Here is a 25,553-nt window from a genome sequence, read left to right as displayed (position 1 = left end):
GATACTTCAAAGCCTGTTTCACCTGCTTGGAAGATGCTGAAGGTAGTGGTGGGCCCCAGCCATCTATGGATGGTCAGTCACAGATCCATGTGTGGGATGTGATTTGGGAAGCCAAGACAGGTTTAGATTATACCAGGCTTTGCCAAGAGGGGTGTGTGTGCAAGAGCGAGGTAGGTAGATGGGTGAGATGAAAAGGTACAAAGGACAGGCAAGTTTGCGCTGCCTCGGGGAGGATGGAAATGCTTCTAAGAATCCAGAGAATGGGAATGATGGAAATGGAGGCCTGGGCTGTCAGGTCAGGAAGTAGTTTCCCTTTAGTAAAGCCAAAAGTGCAAGTGATTTCCGTTTTAAACTCCTTTAGACTGCAGGTCTTCCAAACAGGAAATGGTTTTATGATACCACACTGTAACCTGCTCTGAGCCCTTGGGATGTGGCAGGCGTTTGGCTGAAGTAAAATGGACCAGATGACCTTCAGACTCTTTCCAACTGAGTGGTAGCCCAGAAAACATTAGCGAGAATCTAATGCAATTCCTTTAGAGGGTATGGTAAAGAAAAGAACAGCTGGGAGCTGCAAGTCCCTTTGCACACCAAGTGTGCTGTGCTAATCTGTCCTGCCCTCTGGGGTATTTTAGGTCCTTGGCTCAGTTAGGTTTGACACCCAGTAATTGAAGGAGCCATAGCTGAGTGGCACAGCACATGTTTTGCATATGTAATATCTCAGGTTTAATTCCAGGCATCTCTAGCTAAAGGATCTCGCATAGCAGGACTCTTGGACAGATCTTTGGTGGAAACTCTCCAGCAATACAGATAGGCAAGAATATGGGCCATTAGTCTGAATTAGTAATAAGGCAGTTGTGGATATCCTTAAACAGTGCCTCTGAATTCTGCAGGAAAACAACTTTTATCTTGTTATGGAGTTCGTACAATGCAAGGAAACAACTGGGTCTGTTATGAATGTTATGCATCTTTGTAAAACTTGATTGTGAGGACAGAAACTAGGTTTCTTTAGAAACACAATAATGCAACTGAAATTATTTTTCTTATTTAGAAAGAATTTCCTCTTTCCATCAACACTCCTGAGAGCCAGTGTGGTACAGACTGAGAGCATGAGATTTGAATATGAATTAAAATCCCTGCTTAGCTATCACTGGGTGACCTGGGGTTAATCACTCAGTCTGACCAAGCCATCTGTAATAGCAGCTCTGTGTATATTTTAAGCATACCCTCTTCACAGAAACTGTGTGTGTGGATTTCTGGAAATCAAAATCTCTTTATAGAATCCCAAATCATTATCATATGGGTTCCCTTTTTAAAGCACCTCCCCATCCCATTTATGTATTGCAACTACTTGAAAGACAAAAAAAAAGCCAGAAGGCTTGAAATAGCACAACCCACAGCATTTGAGAGCAATAAATCACACGAAGCCAGCTGCATTGGGGCATGACAGAATGACTGATGATTTAATGCTTCTTGAAGTATTTTTTTGTTTTTGGTTTCCTTCCACAGGGCTTGGTTTGAAAAATAACAAAATGAGGTAAAATAAATTAATTTTATGTACACTTTACATACACTCAGTGTCACATGGCGTCTGCAGCAACAGCAACAAAGACATTGTTACAAAATAGAACGTTGAGGTGGCTGTTGCAGGTGTTCAACAGCCTGCAACTCACAATGTCGTCATCCTGAGAGTAGTAACCAAGTAATAATAATGATCCTTTTTTTTGTAAACATGTTTAGAAGCATTTACGGTGGACAATGGATGGGCCGGCTTCATCGTATTCCTGTTTTGTGATCCACATCTGTTGGAAGGTGGACAGGGAAGCCAGGATGGAGCCACCGATCCAGACGGAGTACTTACGCTCAGGTGGGGCAATGATCTGCAAGAAGAAAAGGAATGATTCATTTGGCAAGTGGGGCAGGGGGCGGGGGAGATACAGGTGTCCCTAGATAATGACAGAAGAACTCTGCAAAAGGTGTCCTAGACAGCAGCATCCTTTATAAGCAGTGGCACCACCTCCCACCATTTGGGTACTGAGAAGAGGTCTACAACTGAAGTTACACAGGAATACTAATCCAGTCCTCATACAATAAGGCATGGCCCTCCACATTCCCAGATGTAGCTCCTAGCAACACCTCTAATACTGTATTAAAAATCCAGTTAATTAGGAGGCATCGTTTGTATTGTAATGATTGTACAAGCAGAGAACAGGGTGAGCCATGCAAGAGTGGCCCTCTCAAGGTGATTAAATTCTGTTCTCCTATTTCTCATGTTCTTGCATGGAGATGCCTTCGAAAGCACTATGATTAGAAGCATGCAATTGCCCTAAGCATTAGGTCTCCCTCTCCTGCATGCCTAATGCATACGAGTTGTGATTCAGTAATGCATGGAATTAAGCCCACCTTGATTTTCATTGTGCTGGGAGCCAGAGCGGTGATTTCCTTCTGCATGCGGTCAGCAATACCGGGATACATGGTGGTACCACCAGACATGACATTGTTGGCGTACAGGTCCTTTCTGATGTCAATATCGCACTTCATGATGCTGTTGTAGGTTGTCTCATGAATACCAGCGGATTCCATACCTGGTGGCATAGGGAAGGTGAAGGAAAAGTGAAGAAAGCCACTCGCGCCACAGGCACACAAAGAATTCTTCGTAGAAGAGAGGTCAGTGAGGAGGACACTCAACAGAGAGATACATACCAATGAAAGATGGCTGGAAAAGGGTTTCTGGGCAACGGAAACGTTCATTGCCAATGGTGATGACCTGCCCATCAGGCAATTCATAGCTCTTTTCCAGGGAGGAGGAGGAGGCAGCGGTAGCCATCTCATTCTCAAAGTCCAGAGCCACGTAGCACAGCTTTTCCTTGATGTCACGGACAATCTCACGCTCAGCTAGCAAGAGAGAAGAGGAAGAATTTAGAAGCCTGCCAAAGGAGAATCCCACCCAGGAGGGGAGAACAGCCAATAGGCACATAATAAAATTATGGGCACGGCACCTTGTACATCAAACTGAAGCTCAGTTTTTAAATGTTTAAAAATCCGCCACTAGAGGGAGAACGTGGGCTAGAAAGTCTAGCCTACACTTTTTATGAATGAGGGCAATAACATAAGATAGGCTGGCTGTGGATTTTAAAGTTATGGTTCCACCGAATCTGGCATCGGCCTCCAAGCTCATCCTCTACTTGATGACCAGACGCAAAGCTCAGCTTCCTAGAAATTACTCAAAGGCCTCTGCTAGTGTATTAAGGAGCCAAGGGCCTGTCGGAGCAAAGGGCATTGATGGTTCTAAATCAGGGTGAGGAGGTGTAAGTCAACGCTAGTGCAAAGACTGAGGGCTGGAGAGGCTGTGCTCCTTACCGGTGGTGACAAAAGAGTAGCCTCTCTCAGTCAGGATCTTCATCAGGTAGTCAGTGAGGTCCCGGCCAGCCAGGTCCAAACGCATGATGGCATGAGGCAGAGCATAACCCTCATAGATGGGCACGTTGTGGGTGACACCATCGCCGGAGTCCAGCACAATACCTACAGAAACAAGAAATAGGTGCGAAAGTTAGCAAAGGAGGCTGCAATACCTGCTTGCTGTGTCAGGTTGATACGGGACACACAGGCAAGAGAGGAATGGGACCTTGCTGACATCTAGATGAGAAATTGCCAGGCATCATAGGCAGTGCTAACAGACAAGTGTTCTCCCTCCTTAGTGGGCATCCTAGCTAATGGCTAGGTGTGTAGGGGGCCTCCATCACTGAACAGTTCATGCCAGTGGCTAGGTTCTTCCTTTTCTTGATGGTCTTAGTGCCAGTAAAGGCATGTAGGAGACTCAGCAGCAGACTACTGTAGCAGCAGACTACTGTACAATGACTGTTATCCTGATGCCAGTCTATGTAAGAACATCAAGAGAGCTCTGCTGGATCAGGCCAAAGGCCCATCTGGTCCAGCATCTTGTTCTCACAGATGATACTAACCGAGAAGAGCCAGTGGCCTGATTCAGCACAAGGCAGTCTCCTGTGTACCTAAACCCACATCAGTGACTGGGCACTCCCTATCGTAGTTGGACTACAAGTAGCTGTCTCTCTCTCTCTCGTCCTCTGCTTGCACTAGCAGTGTTCCCTGGGCATCCTTCCTTTTCTCTTCTCCATTTCTGGTCCTGTCACTCACCAGTGGTACGGCCAGAAGCGTAGAGGGACAGCACAGCCTGGATAGCCACATACATGGCAGGGACGTTGAAGGTCTCAAACATGATTTGGGTCATCTTTTCACGGTTGGCCTTGGGGTTGAGGGGGGCCTCAGTGAGCAGGGTGGGGTGCTCCTCAGGGGCCACACGGAGCTCATTGTAGAAGGTGTGATGCCAGATCTTCTCCATGTCATCCCAGTTGGTGATGATGCCATGCTCAATGGGGTACTTCAGGGTCAGGATACCTCTCTTGCTCTGAGCTTCATCCCCTACGTAGGAGTCTTTTTGACCCATACCCACCATGACACCCTAGGAAGGAAGTGGGAAAAGCTCTCAGCACCTTGTTGCTGTCCTTTACACTAAGCAAAGAGCTATAAGCTATTCCTACCAAGGCCCTAAGACCTTTCCTTCACAACAGAGAATAAAGTACAAGGTGCAGGAAGGAAACACCCAGCAGCAGCTGTATAGAATATATTTAGGGGACCAACAAACAAAACTCTATCCTTTTTTTAGGAAAATGGGGAACATTGTAACAGACTGCTAAGAACAGCTGATTTCCCCTTAATGTATTCCTATTCTGTTTCAGAGATAGTATAAACTCATAGGCTATGATGGACACACCCCACATTTCAAATAAAAAATGCTTACTAGGGCAATCATTTTGTTGATATCCCTATTTCAAAAGACTTATGCCCCTGGGAAGTCCATAAACTGAATGCCACAGCTCTATTGACGTTTGTATTCTGTAGAATTCTGTGGTACATACACCCAAGTAAGAATTAACAGAATTGTAGACTTAATCTTTCTAATCCTAGGAAGTCCAATTGGGAGTGGGGGAAAGAAAAGAGAAATGCTGTGGCCCATCTCACATATATTATTTCCTCAGTCTCACTCAGGGTCCAGTAGAATGGGAATTTTTCTAATAGATGTCGCCATGTCTCAACCTGCCTATAGCTGGAGAGGGGCATGGCTGGCAGAAGAGGCTAAAATACCTGATGACGTGGGCGGCCAACAATGGAGGGGAACACAGCCCTGGGGGCATCATCCCCGGCGAAGCCAGCCTTCACCAGGCCGGAGCCGTTGTCGCATACGAGCGCGGTGGTCTCATCCTCATCACACATGGTGTCGGCTTTCTAGAGATGAAGCAGAAGCAAGAAGAGTTCACAAGAGGCAACCAGGCAGCAGGCATCCACTCACAAAAGCTTAGAGGCTACAGGCAGAATTCTTATCTATGGAAGTCTGACAGGGGGGTCTCCCCCATGGTGGGGGAGTATAGGCCATCAATCTGGAGAAAGCAGTTCTTACGCTGGCCACAAAGTAGATTACAGTATTTTCTGTTCCCCTTCTACCTGCTTACTTTATTGTTAATAAAGATCTGCAAACTGAAACACCAAGTAACAGCTGAATCTTCAGCACAGTTAGATGAACTTATTGGGGTCGAGAAACTGAATCACATTTACTTAGGATGAAGTCCCATTTGTCTCCAGTGACTTCCAGAGTAATAGGTTAGGCTTTACAATGCAACCCAACACATTTTGAATAAGGAAGCTCTACTGAATTCAGTGGTACTTGGTCTATAGTAAATGTGGTTAGGGTTGGAGCTGTACACTTTGAAAAATCTAATTTAAATAAAACTCCCGCTTAAAACATGTGCAGGCCACCCACTTGTAGATCCCCATATTAAGATGCTAATATACAAAGTATTATGCTCTTGTACCTGGAATTAGAAGTATGCTGAAGAGCTTTAGCAAAGGCATCACCCCCAAACTTTTGGCACATGTCTAAAGTGACTAGCACTTTCAGAGAGTGACAAAGTTGAATAAAGTTGGTCCATTTTACATCTCAATGGAGATAACCCAAACCTTGTCACACAATCTGAACAGCATGACACAGCGTGCAACAACTCACAAAATAGGGGATATTTTCCCTTGTGGAATATACGGTTTGCAAGGAAAAGCTTGAAGGCTTGCTTCCTTGAGAAACCTTCTGGGCATACCTGTACTTCCAGGCAGCACTAACCACTCTGAGCTGTAGTGCTGCAAATGATGGATTGTCCATTGTCCTGGGGACAAGGGGACCCCTGACTTTCTTCAGGACTAGCTACACCCTACAGATTCCGACTTGGTGTAACAGAGGCTTCCAACTGGGTAAGCCCTTTCTCTGTGTATGAAACCTTCAGGAATTAGGGAAGCAAAGGATGAAAAAAGAATAACCCAAAATCATCCTTCAAATAAAACGGTTCCTGTCCTTTGTAGCTCAACACCCTGTGCCTAACACTCAGTAAAATTACCATTCATTCAGTAATATAAAACACGGTAATAAAAGGGCTGGGTCCTTCAAAGCCAAGGCAATCCCTTCTAATTTAATGATAAATACCAATGGAACCATTTATGTTCCAAGTGAGAAGTGGATTTGTTCATCCCACGCAATTTATAACTGGGCAGCTGTCAGTTCTAGCCTCCCCTCTCCTTCAGAGTCCCCTCCAAGTGGCCAGCAGCGACTTGTTGAAAGTCACAAGAGTTCCTTGGGTGGCAGAGTCAAACCCTGAGCCCGCATCTCAGAGATCCTTGCCGTGGGACTCCGCAGACTACGGATAATTCCATCTTACATATGAGCGTGTGTGTCAGAATCTTCACAAGTCTCAGTAGCAGCCTAAGCCAAGTGAGAGATTATGCATAAATTGAAAGCTTGCTCCCGGGTTGGTTTAAACTAAGGCTGGATGCAGGCAGGATCTCTTTTATAATTTAATGTAAAAAAACTTTTTTTTTATTTTAAATAGCAGTGGCAATTGAAGAACGCCAGGCGGAGAAGGCTGGATGCAGCTGCTTTCTGCTCCCTGTTGCCCATTTCTGCTTTGCACCGGAGAGGAGTTGGAAGGCTCCCTCCTTTCCGGGCTGGCTTTGCGATGTCTCCACCTTCCCTCTGCCGGGTATCCCCCGGGCCGCGTGGCTGGGAGTTCCCCCCACATCATGTGGTCCTGCCCGGATCCATCCCCCTTGCCCGCCCGCTCCTCACCTTCGGGTTGGTTCCTGGCTCTTAGCTCCGGTTGCTGCTTCTCCCAGCTCTTACAGCTCGGTGGGCTTGCGAGGAAGCCCGGTGGGTTTTATATAGGCTCCCGGCCGGGCTCTTCCCTCCCTTGCCGCCGACCCACAGGAATGTCTCCATATTTGGGTGTCGGGCACCGAGCGAGCCCGGGCGGCCTGGCCGGAGCCCCCCAGGCCCCTTGCGCTGCCGCGGGGCTGCCCAAAGAAGGAGCGCCTGGCCCGCGCCCAGGTAACACGGGCCGGGCCGTATAAGGAGTGTCTGCCGGCCGGGACCTCCTCCGCCCCCCGGGCCAGGAGAGCTCCTGTCCCAAATAGTCCCCCGAGCCGCCATGCCCTGAAAGGAGAAAGAAGCCCCCGGCTCGGGGAGGGGGGTGCCGGGCAGGCAGGCCCCGGGAAGGAGGGGAGGAAGGAAGGAAGGAAAATGGGGAGGAAGGAAGCGGCCCGGGGCTGAGGGCGGGAGGGGAGGCGAGGCTGCGGCCTACGCGCCTGTCCAGCCCACCGCGTTTCCCTCTCGGCCGCGCCGGGAAGGAGCTGGCCAGCAGCGGCTCTGGGACCCCCCTCGCTCAGCCTCGTCCCGCCTGCGGAGCGGGATGGGGAATTGGCCAGCAAACAGGCCTGTTTTGTTCAATAGGCTTTACTCCCAGGTAAGTCAGGGCGGGCCAGGACTCGGAGCAGGGCCGCCTTAGCTGTTCAGGGAGCCCAAGATAGGTTTGGACCCGTGCTAAACTCAAGTACTTTTTACTGTAAGGGTGTTCACAGTCGCATTCAATGAGTGTGTAACCTGCATACGGAAACAGTTGTACCGACTTGTTCACGTGTACATTCTTTCACATACGCTTGTACCTGTGTTTGGTGCAAGGTGTGAACAAGGTTGGGGTCAACCTGTGCATGCTTACTGGGAAGGAACTCATTCCCTGGTTAGTGTGGTAGGATTACAGCCTTAAGGAGCGTAACTTTGGTTTTTTCGTTTTCTTAAATCGGGCCGCTAACACATCTCTCCTGTCTGAAACCACATAAACAAGCACACCCTTTTTTCTTAGACTAATGCTACTTTTTAGAGCTCTTGTATCATATCCCTTCATTCAGGATCACTTATTGTGGTCTAGGGCTCATTCATAAGATCACACGCTTTTGTTGTGGGTTAATTTTAATCCGATGTAGGGCACATTTCATGAACTCGCATTCTTCCAGTATAGGATTCTAAGATCACATTGGGAACAGGAATGGAAACAAATGGGTTTATTGTACAGGAAAGTGTTTAAAATTGGATTAGGACACATATAGAAAATCTCTTTTGATCTGTTCTGTCTACCCCAGAATTACTGTACCTCTTGTGTTTGCAGTGGCAAACAATGCCACGTTACTAACAAAGACATCAGATGGATGTTTTTTACTGACATCAGTGATTTGCTTCTAAGTATTAGGATCAGGGAGGTATCACAGGAAAAACATATTAATTAGCAGGCTGGTTCAAGGTGTTAATCAGTTGCTAAAGCTCAGCGTAGTTGGACCACATTCACAAAATACAATATACAGTATACATTGAAGGGAACAAGTTTAAAACCATTTTATAACTCTATCCTCACTGGACTGTGTGGATATTGAAATGTGATCTTTCACTGCAAGTTTTGTATAGATTGCCATGTCTAATCTGTACTAATGAACAGTTTATTAAACTCCAGCTGTATGAACTAAATCAATATTTACCAACGTTTACATATGAAGAGCAGTTTTACATGAGGAATTAGGATGTGCCCTAGACAATCATGGCCGAACTGGGCTGATAACCTAGGCCTCTCCCTTCTGGCTGGCAACACCAGTTCTCAAGATATATGCCAGTTAAATGGGGCTGTCAGGTAGACTGGAGCGCAGTGAAGTCTATTTCCATGCAAGATTGTATGAGAAAGGCTTATTGAAAGCCTTGTACAAGATCAGCTCTGAAATATATCAGGAGAGACGTCAAAGGAATTTGTTATTGGGGTAGGGGAGCTTCTAACCTTTTTCTCTACAATTCAAGATGCTGTGCAAAATCAGTTTTATATATAGAGGATGATAAATATCTAAGGGTCTGGCTAGCTGCCAGACTACACTGAACAGTTACCATACACCATGGGCCCTGCCGCACTTTAGGCTATTTATACCGCTTGGGTACACTGACTTAAAAAAAAAAAAATCTAAAGAGATTCATATCTAGTTATGGTCATGGAGGTGGTTAATGGCAGTTTTGGGATTGGAGAAAGGGTGGAAGTCCAGTCCCCTTTAGGATGAGCCAGGGCTCCAGCCACTTATGGAGAGGACTGGACTGAACAGATACCTTAGGAGGACAGTACAAACGCCCTGCCAGAAGTAAGAGGAAGTAACAGCTATACTTGCAGCCCTTCGAATAGACGCTGATTATTTTCAAGAACTTTGCAGGCAGGATTGAACCAACTCAATACTGTAGCTTTAAATTATGTAAAAATAAATGCATTTGTCTAATTTATCCAGGTCTTGCTAACCATGGGAATATTACAGTCATCAGCAGCATTTATTTGTCACTTTCTACACAAAGAGTGACTCAAAGCAACAAAATTAACAAACATTTTAAAAAACAAATACATCAAGAAAATGCAACAAAAGTGCACATTTTATGTAAAAAGTATTCATCCAACAATACTGCTGGGACAAAGCCTACCCTGCCAAATAAAACCCCTAAATCAGACTCTAGTATGATCCTATTTAACAATTTAAAAGCCTAGGGGAACAACAATGCTTTGCCTAGCTTCTGAAAATTGACAATGACAGTGCCAGACATGTTTCCCTTGAAAACACATTCTACAAATGGCGACAACACAGGACAAGCCCATTCTTTTTAAATAATTTTAATTGAGTTTTGCTTTACATACATACACAGAAAAATTCTTGCCTTGCCACCTACCACACCTCTTGTGGTAGGGGAGAGGTTGGGCACACAGAGACGGACCTCTGATGGTATTAGCAGGATCTGGGTAGGTTCTGATGGAGAGATGCAGTCCTTAAGATATTGGGGTCCCAAACTGACAGCCAATGCAGTTGGACTAGAACTGTGTTGTATGCTTTGACCACCTGGTTCCAGTCAACAATTGGCTGCTGAATTCTGCACTAGCTGTAGTTTCTGAATGCTTTTCAAAGGAAGCCCCATGTGTAACGTGTTGCAGCAATCAGAGGTTTGCTGAGAGTGTAACAGCATCTGTATAGCAGAGGTTGGCAGGTTGTAGGCAACAAGTGAAATGCAATAAGGAACTTTGAAGCCTAGTCCCATGCCTCCATTGCAACTACTAAGCTCCCCCTGCAGCACATCCAGTTGGAGACTTCACCACCTGTTGTGCACATGCCTGTTTAAACTTGTTTTCACAATCATAAAGACTCGCTAGGAAATTGGTATGGAATCATAGCCTTTTAGAGTTGTAAGGCACCTTAGAGATCTTACAGTCCTACTGCCTGCTCAATGCAATCTTGCAACTGCAGTATCCCTACACACCACAGTAGGCTAGTCTACACACACACACACACACACACACACACACACACACACACACACACACTGTTCTCCATGCAGGCAAGCAAAAGGTGTTATTGGAGTTCAAGGCAAAAACACTTGAGGGTGCCAAGTAGGACATGCGAGGGACAGAGTCTTAGTGGGGAGGGCATTGGGGGGGGGGGAGGCCAGATAGAGAAACTTGGAGGGCTGCATTGGGACCCTGTCCCTGCAGTACCCCACCCCAATATGAAAGATTTAAAGACACCATAATCTCATTGAAATTATACCATGGCCTAATTTGATATGTGCACATTGCATGGTTAGTTGTGCTTGTGTTAGGCAAAATAGTAGTAATTCAGGATTTCCCATATGTCTTTTAGAACAGAAATGCACATATATATACTTTTGCATTTTCAAAGTGAAGGAAGTACGGGACTTGGGACCTTCATCCCCATCAACCTTACTGAAGACATTCATTCTCTATAAAAAAACCGAACACTTTATTTGTAGTTCCGGTTAGAAAGTGAGGCCATCTGTGTCCCATATAATATCCCAAACTGCTTTAAACAACAATATACACTAATTAGGTTGGATTATGTATCTGAATTGCATTCCACTGTGATGCTATGATCCACTGCACTTCAGTTGTGTTAATCTGTGTGTAAAATAGACACTTATTTCTAAATGTTCACATCTGGAAACGTTTAAGTAGGGTTGTATCCTACAAAGTCTTTTTGCTGGTGCTGAAACTTACACTTGTGTAACAGAACTTCCTCCCTCCAATCCCCGTGTGCTTCCCAAATCTGTTTTGGGGAGTTCCCTTGATCCTATGGAGCATATTAGAGTGCGCAGTGAGAGAAGAGAGAGGGAAATCTCATGGTGGGAACAAGTCCTGGTGGGAACAAGATGACTTGGATACAATCCACAGTTCTTGAGCCATACCACTAAAAGCAGTAAATTCTTCCCATGCGTTTTATTACATATCATTCCAGAACATGATTTTTGGAAGCATCTATATCTCTAAAGTAGGGAATAGGTGATAAAACCTGCAGCAATCACATAGTCTGTGTGTCAAAAATTTGTTAAATTACTAACAGTGCCATCCAATATATATCTACTCAGAATATTTTTATACCCACTGAATTAAATGGGATCTATTCTCTAGAGAGTGGGTATAAAACTGCAGCCTGGTGGAACTCTTTACTGTATGTTTTGATATAGTTATTTGAAACATCCCAACCAGCATTCTGTGCAAACTTATTTTATATTAACAGCATTAATGCGAATCTCACAAGAAACCTCTAAATTTCAGTTGTTAAGAGATTATAGTTACCTTGTTCTGAACGTATCTAGTCTTACAAGTTTGTCATAATACATGTCAGTGCATGCATGCTCAAACTTCAAGCAGACACATTTGGGCAGCTCAAACTGGTGCATTATTAATTTCTACAGAACTATGCTTGAGAATGGCCTGTGCATTGGTTCATATGCTGCCTCCTCTTCTACTCTGCTGGACATGTAGATGTATGGTGCAGGGGTGACCGAAAGCTAAGTTTGGGGTGCACAATCCCAATTTTGTTCATTTATGCATGTTTTGGGTGTTCTTGGCAACACCTGCAAGTGTCTTGCACCCAGAGCACACTGCTGAAGTGTCTTACAGATGCAACTCCCCTGGAGTTTTGGATTCATGATGTGGGATGGCCTGAGCTTATCATGATGCATAAATCCCCTGTTGTGTATTGAATTCTAATCTTAAGATTGTAAACTTGCAGGGAGGTTCTCAGTTCTATATTCTATACAGCCTCTTATTACGCCCCCCCCCCCCAGCACTTAAGAATGAATGAACATGTGGAGCCTGCAACAAGTGGAATCTGTTGCAGTGGAAAGTGTTGCTGTCTAGGGTTCCAGCCGTGCCTTCTTCTCAGACACCCCATTCCCTGTCCCATTCGTTTCCCACAAGTCAGCCAGCGTCCTGTGGCTACTGTCCATGCTCAGAGCTTTATTGAGTCCCATTTTTATATTTTGGCAAGCCATGGGATTTCCCCAAGCTGGCTGATAATGCCTTTCTTCAACATTTTACTGGACAGGGATCCACACTCAGAAAATGAGGTTGCTATTAACATACAGGATTACAGGCAACCTCCCATTTACACACCTTCAATATGTGCACAGCTGTGCATGTGTATTGGACTGAACCTGGAAGTGACCAAAAAACATCACAAAAAGGGATGGGGGCGGAATGGGGTGTTTGCAGGCTTTTCCGATGGCATTTCAAATATACACTATTTCACTTAAACGTGCGGTGCCTTGGAACATAACCCTTGCATAAATGGGGAGTTGCCTGTATTATAATTTGTTACCTGCACTCAGATTGTTAACGTTGATCATACCAACCAAGCTACAGAACATAAAAGCAGACTTTGTGATCTTCAGAGTTATGCAAACTTCTGACACAATGTTGCCTTATGATGCATGTGCTTTTACAAATATCCATGCCAACACTATATAAACTAAATGCAAAAAATGACTAAACATCAGTTTTTCTGCTCTCTCCAAGCAAGTGGTCATTTCCGTTGTAAACATTCTTAGGGATTAGGATGTAGGAAGATAGGCATGAAGGATTAAACTAATATTTTGTTAGTACTCAGCTATAACAGAGACAAGGCAGGTCAAATTCCAGCAACGAGAGCTGGTGTAAGAGTAAAGCCGATCTCCATAGGAGAAATTGCTGTATGTTCTCAAGTCTATCTAGATGAAAGTAACAACTTTACACCCTTGCCTCTTGCTTTAAATCATAGGATGTTTTCAGAAGAGTCATTTGCAAGGTGCAACATTAAAACAAACTGCCACGTTTGATAGTTATCTCACATACTAATCCAACTTTTCCACTCCGCTAAAGAATTTATCGATTGAAACATCCTATAGAAATGAATTTCCCCAATTCAGTAGAGCTGATCAGTATAATGTGCTGCAAATGTTGCCCTTTTTTGTAATATCAGTGGATTGACATTGAAGGAATACATATAATCTCCAGTAAGAGGAATTCATATTATTGATAAATCTTCCAAAGGTATTCTGTGGGTATATTCAGATGACCCATTTTATCATCACATAGTGACTTCTTGCAATTGCCATTCACTAGATTCATGCTTACAGAAGCCAAACCCTAAAACAAAATCCACTCCCTAGCCCTGCGGTCTTTAAGCAAGGTGACTCCCCACTGGGTATCAACATCAACAGGTCATTGTACAGTGATGCACTAAAACATAATGGAATTACTCTTCCTGATTTCATACTTGTGAAGACTGTAACCCTATACACACCTTCATGGGAGTAAGCTCATGTGAGACTTGCTTTTAAGTAAACTTGCAGAGGGTGGGGCTGTATATCTCTTACGAAAACTATGAGCAACATACTCTCACCAAATGTATTTTGGTCAATAAACAGTGACATGGGATGGGGGAACCTCCAATTGACTCCGAGGTCTTCAGACAGCAGTAACAGAATTTCCAGCAGATGAGGGTTAAGCAGCACTCATCAGTGTTAAATACAACAAAGCAAGCTAAGTGGGTTTTAGAGACAACGGGAGGGAAATTCTAGCAGAACCTTCAGTCCATATTACTAGACACAAAGCCAAGCAGTAAAGTCTAGGCAGAGAAATGACTTCATTTTATCACTATCCATTTTAAGACATATTTTTAACTCCATTATTCTCTAGATAATACCCAAGATACGCTGCTTAATTCTTGCTATCAAGTACAGTGAGCCCCTCTCTGCTATGCAGAACTTTGGATCTATTTCCAGTGGTGCTAATGCATTTCTTTTCTACATTGGTTTGAACATGTCCAGATAAGTCTATTTTTCCGAACACATTCAGCTCCTCCACCCTTAGCGCCGTATTAGCACAGCAAGAAGGGAAGCCATGGAATGATAGCAGGGCTTTTAAAACTAGAAATTGGACTCTCTTCAACTGATTTAACTTATGACCTTCTCAGCTGTTGGATCAAGTTCTTCTAATAGGCATTTAGCCAAGGCATAAAGTAAAATGTGTGGGGAGGCAAGTTGCTTTGCAGTCAATCTCTGCATGCTTAGCAGTCTGTAAGAAAGATTCTCCGTGACATTTGTCAGATTAAAGCCACTAAGACTAATAAAGTTAGCTATCTACTCTTTTAAGCATTAGAATGTATAAATTCTGTGGATTGTACAGCAACCCAGCAACTCAAAACAGCCTGGTATAAAACAGAGAAGAGACTCTTCCAAGAGAGGCAGGCAGAGAACAGCTTTCTAGTCTTCATGCCATTACCTAGATGGTAGTAGAACGTGATACCGCAATGTGGTGAGCACCAAAACTTTCATTATTTATGTATAACATATCTGTGGGCCTGCAGTGTGTTTGTAACTGAATAAAAAGCATTCTTCAGGATAAGATTGAAAATGGGATGGATTATATTCATTTACTTACAGAAGCAGAGCACAAGTCAGAAGTTGGATTACTGAAGCAAGAGATGTCTGTTCCAAACCATGTTTTAAAGCTTATCTTGAGAGTGCACAGAACAGTTTTCTTAAGCTTTGTAAGTTTTTGTCTTTGTCAGATGGAAAGGCTACCAAACCTTCTAGATACTTAATGAATTCTTTACCATTTTAAAGACGGACATGTTCTTAGTTAACAAAAATTTTATTGCCCAAAAAAAGTGTACAAAAAGTTCATTCTTTAGAAATGGTCTTTCTAAAATTCAGAATTCTCTCAGGTCTGCCTATAGACATAAAGTTCGTAATTTGCTTTAAGTACAAATTCTAAGTACGGTTTGCATGTTAAGTGTTCAAGTTCATCTGCTTGCATTAAGTCTTTTACCCCAGGTAGATATTCGCTGAGCTGAATTCCTAAAACAGAAAGAAGTTATTAGCTACTGTAAACTGCAAACATTGAGTGATCATTGAAATGCGTACCTACATTTCAGAATAACTTGTCTAGGCCCGGGATACAGTGATAATTTTTCGAAGCACTATCATCAATGGGTAAGTTTTATTTTCAAACCACATTTGGCAAATCCCTTCTGCCCATGCCTTATTTTCAATTTTGCCTGCTGTATTTATATCTTAACTACTAATGATATTAATGCCATTTGATGTAAATATATGTAAAGCAGAGAACTCACAAAAACCTATTTCTGAGCATATTTCACACAATAATATCTACCTTCTTTGAACAGCTTTTGTAGAATTTTCACAAATATGCTGTCTTTAGATGCTTCAATTGGATCATCTTTGCCTTCTGAACTACACCACCTGTATCCAAAAAATAAAAGTTAGTACAAATAGAATATATATTTTAAAAAACAAATATATATAGTATTAAATCAGAATCCCCAGTGTCACTTTGTGTGTATTTTGATTATTTGTGTATCCTTTACTCAATTTCACATCTTTCAAGGCCGTACAGTATTAAGAATGCTAAAATGTATATGCTACCTGACAAAGAATAAAGTAAAAAATAATTATTATATGTGCCTCACTATGGATAATTTTTATTTTTTACAACTAATAAGCTACACTTCCAAACACTGTAGGATATATACATAGAGGTGTTAGTACTGGGCTGTCCCCTGTAGTGGGATTAGCAAACAATTTTTCAGAGTGACCTATGCCACAGAAAGAGCCTTATCAAGTATTAGAAATGGTGTGCAACCAGCTTTTTATTTCAATATACCTTCCGATTCGGTGTTGTTGCATTATGCAAACAGCATGCATGCTCCAAAACATTGTCAACGGAGGAAATGTCCTATTAGCAGATTAACTCAACTATCAGCCTTAATTTGCCCTATAAGCAGGTTTTCAGAAGTGTCTCATTTGCAGGATGCTGGACCAAGAGAACTCTGAAATCATGTTTAAAGTTCCATTTCAATACAATCAATAAATCCATTTAGCATGTCTTTCAGTAATGCATTTTTAAAAGCATTGTCAAAACCTTTGCATAAAGAAGACCTTCTGTAATTTCCCTTGCGACTACCATTTACTTTAAGAATTTCCTAGTCAGGTGAAAATGGATGCGTTAAACAACTATGCATGCTGGGAAAAGGATCTATTTCCCTACAACTTCCTTTGCATTTCTATTCGCTACTTCACCTTCATCAGGAGGGCACAAAATGTAAGAGAGAAACACAGTCCACTACCATATAAGGAAGTCACCAAGTGTTCCCCACAAGCCTCAGGGTACTACCCAAGAATTCAGTTGCCATATATAGCTATGAAGCAGGGATGCATAAAGGATTATGCACAATTATGCACATTCCTGAAGAACAGGTAGTTCAAAGTGTCCAATGCAGTGATTTGAAGATGCATCAAAACTCAAGATGACATATTCTCATGAATAAGGATTATTCCTGCATAGCTATTTTATCTAAAGCTCAATCAATTGGGCATATCTATTGAAATGCTAAACATGCTATTCAAATGAAGATCAGTTTCCAACAAATGTTTCGGCTGCCAACTTGGATATCAAACCTTGACAGATTTATATTTAACTTGGTTCGCTCAGAGTTTATATACTATTTGTGCATAGTGATCCCTGTTCAGTGAATCCTTAAATTGTTCTTAGTATAGTAGGAGAAATAATAAACTCCAAAATCCTAAACATTCCATGAAGCTAGAGAGAGCTGACTTCTGAGTAAACCTGCACAGACTGGGCTTCAAAGGGGTTCACATATTTCTTTCACTCAAATGTCTGAAGGTAGAAACAGCAGCTCAGTCTTGCAAGGACTTAGGGATTTAGCCCTAAGCAAGTTTGAAACACAGTGTTGATTTATTCCATCATTATGCTTTAAAGACTGAGTAGCTGACTAGGTTTTTGAAAATTAAAAGGTGGAATATGGGGGTTTTCATTTGTCATAGGGGCTGTCTGGAACAACCTGCAAACAGGCATGTTCTAAACACCACCTGACACAAATACAAAAAAACACACCTTCAACTATCTCTTGATTTAGAGCCAATAACATTTAGTTCAAATGCTATTGTAACTGCAGCCAATTCCTTAAATGGAACATGTAGAATGGGCACACACAGCCTCCTGGGGCACTCTCTTTGCCCACTGGCCTCTCCTCCCATGCCCTGCCCACACTGCAGCACCATTCCCCCACTACTTGGTTGTTTCTGCCAACCAGCTAAGTAGTGAGGTGTGGCAGGTCATGAAACCCAAGTTCTCACCCCTGGTGCCCAAGTGATCAGTGACGGCTGGGTTGCAGGAAAGGGGGGGAACTGCTGCAGAGGCGTGCTGCTGAGGGAGAAATAAATCTCTCTATCGGAAGCCTGCTGTGTTTCCATGTTGTGCCCTTAGAGAAAGAAGCCTATTTCAAAGCATGTAGTATGGAACACAAGCAAGCTGTCAATGGAGAAAGATATTTTGACCCCGCCCACTACTGGCCTGTGGTTCCTCCAGATTCCCCCATGATGGAAAGTGCCTCTAGGGCTGGGAAAGGTTTACTACCCATGATGTAGCATATTACCATGAAGAAAATGAAATCATCAATCATCGGAAGTGTAAAAGAAATGTACCACTGCTGTGCCGTTGGCCAGAGAACCAAAGAAAGCTGGCTTGGCATAATAGTTAGGAGATTCTAGTTGCCCACAGTTCAAGTCTCATCCCTGCCAAAACCTGTTGGGGATCCTTAGGTAATCTTAATTTAGCCCCCCATCTGTAACAGGAGGGGAATTATTAGCTTCTCTGAGGGCTACTGAGGATGACCAGGTTCACACATCATATTAAACTATGGTTTACTGTGAATGTGTAGTGTGCACTTGCATACTACTGAAGTTGCAGTCTTTCTGCTTCCTGCTGGGAAACAAACTATGGCCTGGCTTGTCTCCTTGTCCAAACCCAGGCTGATGGTTTGTTCACCCCAACCAACCAGGAGTAGTAAAACGTAAGGACAAAATTTGTTTGGAGAGACACAAATCATGTGCCTACGCAGACAACCTATTATGGATGTGTTTTCAATAGAGAACAGTTCTGTCTAAAGTGCATCTTCCCCGTAGCTAGACAACCTGCTAGTATAATTTGAGAGGCACCACACCCCATATTAACTTGCCAGTTCTTTATCATCATTTGCCAAGACCCTTTGACATGCACCTCCTCAATTAAATGTAAGATCATCAAGGGACAGTCTCGGCATTCTTTGCAGTGATGTCCTGGTTGTGGAATGCTCTCCCTTAAGAATTTTGCCTGGCACCCACACTGCTATGATTTACTGATTTAACCAATAATATTGTAGTCACTTAAAAGTTTTATCTGCTATCTTGTTTTTGCACTTTAAAAAATATTTTATGCTGTACACCAGGGGTGGGCAGAAGGTAGACCAGAATTTTCTGGTAGATCTCTGGGTGATCTGCAATAGATCAGCAAGGATTTTTGACTCCAACCTGTTTAACAATAACACAACAAAATAACCCCCGGGGGGGGGGGGGAACCTTGGTAACTAGGAATAGATTTTTGTATGGAAAGATTGTGAGCTCAGCCTCACTTCTAATACTCAAATCCCTGTCCTCAACAGCTGCTTAGAGGCAATGTGTTCTTCAATTCTAAACTCATGTCTTTTACACCTTGTTCCGGTCGGTGGATCTCAGGGTTCCAGTAACACACAAAGTAGATCCTGCAAGCCTCAAGTCTGCCCTCCCCTGCTGTACAACACCCTGAAATCTGATATGATGAAGTGTGACATAAATATGTTTCGAAGAAAATATTCAATCTGGTACAAGCAGCTGGGAAAACCACAAATTTTAACAGAATATTAAGTGTACTAACAAGTTTTTATACAATGGCTACAGAAAAAAGGGAGAGATAGGAAGAAGGACCACTTAATCAGCTCTTCTATTTGAGTTCTATTTTTCTCCTCTCCCTAATTGTTTCCATTCAAGCTGGTTTGATTGTTATAAAATAGTTGTTGTAAAATAAAGACCTGAGTTTGCTTATTTTTCCCTTCCTCTGTCATCACATTTTCCTTTTGTGTTATGTCTTTTAGACTGTAAGCCTACATGTAGGACCTGTCTTTGTTATTGAGTTTATGTGAGCTGCATTCTTTACAGCCAAAAAGTGGGGACAAAAATGCTTTAAACAAACAAATAAATAGCTTGCTTACCTATCTCTTAAAAGAGCTTTGCAAAGTATTTTAAGTTTAAGATCATTTATGTCCACTTCCTCATCCTTCATTGAAAGGAAAAAAAGAAAGAAAATAAATAAATATTAAATTGCCTTGGAGATTTTAGAGAAACACACATTATGCATTGTGATTATATCCAAATTCAATAGTTCACAAGCTAAAAACATGACCAGAAGTAAGAAAGAGGGACAATTTTCAAGGGTATGGGCCAGAAAATAGCTTTTTGAAGTATGTCTGAAAATGGATTATGACTTGATGGGGAAAGGAGGGGAATCTACATAAAAAAGACTTCATTTGTGCCTTTTATTTATTAAAATATGCCTTTTATTCCAGCATAACCAAGCATATAGAGACTTTGCACAAGAGTCTCTTAAGAACAAGAATAAAAAACGTTTTTCCTCTTGGCCACAGACAGAAATACCAGACTGGGAAAACTGTGGCAGGATGAAGAGGGCAAGCAAGAAGATGCAAAGCCATGTGCTTTCTAAACAAGAACAGATCAGAAAGAACAATGGGACCTTCAGAGAGGTTCTCAGTTTTGCATGACCCACAATGTCCATACAGATATGTAATCATACATGTAAGCTCCTTTAAGGTGATCAGTATATTATTGTGCTTAGGGAAATGAGCAGACCTGGTCTGATGCCACAGAATGTGACTCAGAGCACTTAACAGTTTGCAGTTCAGTTTTTGTGAGAGGGAAAGTGTCAATTTGGCTGGGATCAAGTGATACAGAATGGGTCAGAAATATTTTAATAGAAATATTAATAAAATAAAACCTAACACAGGGGCAGGCGGAGGACTGAGAAGAGGTCCTGGGACATTGCTATATCATGAATCTAGATCCCGACAAGGATACCAGTTGGGGTAGCGACATCAATAACTAAAAAGAAGGTGGGTGGGAAATGATCAATTTCCCATTCTGATATGAACTGATATTTGACTGATGGCATCACTAAAACTGAGTCACAGTCTTCAGTTTCAGTTTTTATGTTTTCATAGGTTTAGCCCTCCATTATTGTTTTAAAAGATGGCCAATAAGTCACGCAGTTGGTATTAGATGGGACTTGAGTATTTTGGTAGCTGAGAAATAAGAGGTTATGTTTGTTTATTTTTTTACAGATGGGGGAGGGGACTTCAGTTAGACTGAAAAACATCCTGGTTCAGAGATCACCAAAACTCATTCATTTTCATACCTCATCAATATACTCCAGCAGATCGAGTGCCTTCTTGAAGTCATATTCATTAGCCCTTCTGTTCTCAGGGGATATGTACAACTATTGTATGAAAGATGGAAGGACAACATTATTTTTAGACTCCAAAACAGTGTAACTGATCTTGTTAAGAACTCCTTGTGGGAAGACCACCCTGGATTCTAACTCATGTGACTGTTGACTGAAATATGCCTTCATTCAGCTGTAGGCATTTTTATAGTAAGGAAGAGAGTCGGGGTTTTAGAAAGGCATTCCACCAATATTACAATGGAAAGATTTCACTGCCTATAAGGTTGCTATATGATAGGCTCAAATTTACAAACCATTTAAGGCTTTGGCATTCCTAGCCTATTGTGGTAGGAACATAGTTCCACAAATAAGTACTCTGTTATAGAAGAGCTCAGTGGCAAAGCATCTGTTCGGGCTGCAGGAGGCTTGAGGTCCAATCCCAGCATTTCCAGGCAGGGCTGGGAAAGACCTCTGTCTGAAAACAACAATGAGCTAGATGGACCGAGGGTCTAATTCAGTACAAGCAGCTTCCTATGTGCAAAAAATAAAAATAAAAAAATCATCTGCAATATTCTGGAAAGATAAATACCTGCAAAGAAGACATGCATATTTACTTTAATAGAGTAAGCCCTCAACTGACATGGGGGTTACGTTCTGGGGATCACACCTAAAGCCAAAATTGCTTATAATCACAAAACATTGGGTGCAATGGTGGGTGGGATTGCCAAAGACTCCCCTCCCCCCAGACACCTGTCCCCTTTCTATTTATTATTATCATTTGCCAAGAACATAAAGCTGGATGTACACAAGCTAAATGTCTGTAAGTTGTGGGACTGTATGAAATAAGATCCAAAAGTATGGTTGCAGTCACACAAGTTAAGCTATGGTTCAGCACAATGAGCAGCTTTGTTCAGATTATAGCTGTTTCTTTTTTAAAAACATAATAATTCCTAAACTTGAATGACACCAGGGCAGAAAGGAAAGGCCTTGCTGATAGAAGAAATTAAAAGCAGGGTCTGGCAGTGATCCAGGCTGGAAGATTATTAGGGGGCATCAGAGCTGCCTGGCTTTAGCACAGCTGTTAAATAAACTCCTCCTCCCTTTCTGCTTACAGAGACTTCTTCTGTAATACCACTGTAATGCCTAAACACCAAAACATTTGGACTCCTGTTTGCCTCCCAGGATGGACTTCGAAGAATGCGGAGGCAGAAAAGGAAAAAAGCCCTTATATATGTAATACTTTTACTAGGGGTTTTCATTCATAAAAACATATGCAGACAATTTGCCACACCTGCCTATCCTTCTGGTTTCCTTCATTCAAGGGACTAAAAAGTGTATTTACCAAGAAACTTGTTTATAAGCTTAGGTCAATGGTGTCCCAGTCTCCGACTATCATCAAGAAAGTGTAAGTGGATTTGTTGAACATTCCTAGTCACAGATCTTGCCACAAAGCAAGCACAGATTAGTGCTCTAATAACCCATGAACTGTGTGTATAATCAAAACCCACTGCATAAGGCATCTGGATATGGTGGCAGACAACGTCTATGGAAGAGTACAGTCAACTCATCTGAAACAGGATACGTTCCTGGTATTTGAGGCACAAAATAATTTAACCCAAACACCACCATTCATCCAAGGAGCTGAGAGCATTATACATGGTTTGCTCCCCATTTCATCACAGCAAACCTATGAGGTATGTTGGCCCTGAAGATTAACTCTTTTGACTCAAACTGCACAGCAGACTCCCTACCAAAATTTCCTGAATTTATTTTGATTGTGTTGGTGAGGTCACTAAGATTTGTAATACAAAGGAGTCAGGACAGACTCAGGGCTGCTTCATTGGGCTGTATCTAATAGTGACTCTGTGGCAGCAGAAAGCACTTCTACTCAAGCAAGGCAGGGCACTCAGTATCTATCACAAGAACAGTATCTAACACACGAATTTTCTAGCCATCCCTCCTTCCCTGGGGTGTGGAAGTTCCAGCACATGGGCCAATCTGGGCCTGCCAGGGGGTCGAATTTGAGCCAAGAGCCCATTTTCTCCAAACCATGCCCATCTACTGCCATCACTGGTGATGTCAGCTGATAGACAGGACCTTTTTGGACAGCCCACCTCCACTGATTCCTTCAATCTCTAAAAAAGCTCAGCCTTGAGCAGGCAGTGAAAGCTCCAGACAAGTTTTTTTCCTTCACTGCTGCACAATGGAGCAGTCCCTGCCAGAGCTGATGTCTGCTTTATGGAGACATCGGCACTGAAAGACTGCTCCATCACACAGCGATGAAGAAAGACTGCTGCAAAGAGCACTGTAAGCACAAGTGATTTTGACCGGTGAGCGTGGCAATACACCCGTCAATTGTGATGCCACAGTGATGCCATGGGGCTACCGAGTTGTCTGCTGGGGTCAGGGGATCAAGGCATGACCCATTTTCATCCAGTCATTTTACCCAGTATTATTCAGGAACACAAAACCACATTAGAGAAGTGTCTTTTGACAGAGTAGCTCAGAAATTCAATACCGGTAGGACACTTAATAGTACATACCTCAATCAGCTGTGGAGCACTTAACACTGGCATTTCATTGAGATTAATTTTTTTCTCATCTAGCAGCTGCTCAGGTAGAGTCTCTTGGTGTAGCAGAAAACGCTCTTGTTCAGTAATTTCTTGTATACATGAAATAAAAAGCATAGCACAAATGACTATAATTCCCGAGTACAAAGAAAGTATTATTTACCTAATTATGAATATTCCATCACGCTCAAGGTTTTCAGTGAGCCTGAAGACCAGTAACTCTACCTCCACCTGTAACCTGCCAGTATGTTTAGTAGCCAGACAGACCACTTGCTACAAATTCCCTTCACTTCTTGGCAAACAACTGGATGGCTGGTTGGAGGGAGGATTTTGACAAGAAGCTTTTATTTTCTGACCTCTAGCATAGAACATAAAGGCCACCACCACCACCCCTAAAAGTGGTGGGAAGTCTACCTACAAGATCCCAAGGGAGGGAATTCTGTCCATGTATTCAGAAAGACTTGTAAATGACAGCCCTTGACATGTGCTACCTCCCATGTTATTGATAATCATGTTGAAAGCAGGCAGCAAAAATGACACGTTTTCATGATAGCGGACCTGCTTCCCCCCCACATTTCTGCACTAAAGTTCTACGGAAAATTCTTTAATATCCTAGTGATCATTCTCAATGTTGTTTAAAAAGCAAATATACACATTATAGTTACATTACAAGGTGGTGTCATCTACTAGCTAAGCATCATCACCCACTGAATTAACCCCTTACTTCAAGTGCTGCACACCTTACTGGAGCAACATCAGAAAGATGGAAAACTTTTACATTCCAACCACAACAGTAATTGTTCATAGATACCTGTATTAATTTGTTGTGTGTGGCAGCCAAGAATTTCAGTGGGGAACTGACAAACTGCTTTGGAAACTAAAGCCCTGTCATTGGTGTCTCAACCACCATACTGCTGGGATCACAACTGACCTTGTAGATCTAATAAATTAAGGGGTATCTCCATATAAAGAAAACTTACTTTAAACTTTACAATGGAAAAAATAGTACCTTCAATTTTCTCATTCTGCATCACTTCTGATACATCAGAAGCCAGTAGAGACAGTTTACACAGGCCAAGAAGAGTTTTCTTCTTTGCAAAGTACCGAGTTTCTGTATTTGCTAAATTCTGCAGTGTTCGGTTAGCCTAACATTGACAAAAAATACTTTTAATATTTCAAGTGACATAAAGCTCAACATGTAAGTTTATTTACACACACACACACACACACACACACACACACACACACACACCAGGGACATTAGTAATTTGCATGATGATTATATATTGTTATTATTTCATAAACATGTTCAAATTCTGATATGGCCAAGGAGAATTTCTTCTACAGTGAACAATTTTATATAACTCTGAGAATAACAACATGCAAAAGGCAAGATAGGGAAGATGTTAAACAGCCGCACTACAGGATACACGTTAAAAGTCAATGAAAATAGAAATGGTATCAAAGCAAGTCTATTATGAAGAAATGGTATTTTAGGAATACATTGATTTCAGGTAAATATTTCTATTATGTTTCTTCAAAGCTCTAAAGAGAATTCACACCCCAGTATTGTGAATGGTGGTGACCATTTTAGGCACATTCAATTGACATGCAATCACCAATGTGTGAGTCCTTTTGGACCAGGAAGAAGGCAGAATGGGGGTGTAATGGGGCAGGTTGATGCTCATTCCACTGGCTCTCATGGGGGCCAGGAGTAGAAACCCTGTACGAAATGGTCGCCTCCTGAAATTATAATGCTAAGAAAGAAGAGAAACTCACTAAAATAGTGACTGGATCTACCAGAATAAGAAAAAGGAAAAGAGGAAAGATATTACAAAAACAGTTGCTTGCTAAAATATCTGATTTTATAACTTGTCCAGTATTTAGGCTGGGAAGCTTT

The 25,553-nt window shown here is 42.4% G+C and overlaps 2 protein-coding genes and 1 long non-coding RNA gene across 8 annotated transcripts in view; 1 reads left to right on the top strand and 2 right to left on the bottom strand.

The window, feature by feature from the left end:
• Nucleotides 1-1,433: 1,433 nt before the first annotated feature.
• Nucleotides 1,434-7,528, bottom strand: ACTA1 (actin alpha 1, skeletal muscle). Its single transcript, XM_083732671.1, has 7 exons — nucleotides 7,184-7,528; nucleotides 5,161-5,301; nucleotides 4,153-4,477; nucleotides 3,358-3,519; nucleotides 2,701-2,892; nucleotides 2,401-2,582; nucleotides 1,434-1,877 (listed from the first exon to the last, which is right to left on the bottom strand). Exons 2-7 carry the CDS (start codon nucleotides 5,287-5,289, stop codon nucleotides 1,734-1,736), a joined length of 1,134 nt encoding a protein of 377 aa, XP_083588797.1. The 5' UTR covers nucleotides 5,290-5,301; nucleotides 7,184-7,528; the 3' UTR covers nucleotides 1,434-1,733.
• Nucleotides 7,529-13,862: 6,334 nt separating this feature from the next.
• On the top strand, nucleotides 13,863-16,087 carry LOC310841652. Its single transcript, XR_014562657.1, has 2 exons — nucleotides 13,863-15,047; nucleotides 15,176-16,087. It is a non-coding gene; the product is annotated as an uncharacterized lncRNA (long non-coding RNA).
• Nucleotides 15,371-25,553, bottom strand: part of NUP133 (nucleoporin 133) — a 27,089-nt gene continuing 16,906 nt past the window's right edge. For 2 of the 6 annotated variants that reach the window (XR_014562491.1, XR_014562493.1), the window contains exons 21-27: nucleotides 24,663-24,798; nucleotides 23,627-23,745; nucleotides 21,057-21,137; nucleotides 18,672-19,904; nucleotides 17,866-18,349; nucleotides 15,909-17,824; nucleotides 15,371-15,592 (exon numbers count right to left, since the gene is read on the bottom strand). Coding sequence is in view for 2 of the 6 variants with exons in the window: in XM_083732202.1 (XP_083588328.1) it covers nucleotides 15,456-15,592; nucleotides 15,909-15,997; nucleotides 19,840-19,904; nucleotides 21,057-21,137; nucleotides 23,627-23,745; nucleotides 24,663-24,798 (627 nt within the window). In the remaining 4 variants the exon portion in view is untranslated. Of the gene's footprint in view, nucleotides 15,593-15,908; nucleotides 18,559-18,612; nucleotides 19,905-21,056; nucleotides 21,138-23,626; nucleotides 23,746-24,662; nucleotides 24,799-25,553 lie in introns of all 6 variants that reach the window. The other 4 variants (XR_014562490.1, XR_014562492.1, XM_083732202.1 and 1 more) reach the window with 2 other exon arrangements.

This window comes from Podarcis gaigeae (assembly GCF_964106915.1).
Source record: "Podarcis gaigeae genome assembly, chromosome: 3".
Lineage (NCBI taxonomy): Eukaryota > Metazoa > Chordata > Lepidosauria > Squamata > Lacertidae > Podarcis > Podarcis gaigeae.
This window is presented reverse-complemented; position numbering and strand designations above follow the sequence as displayed.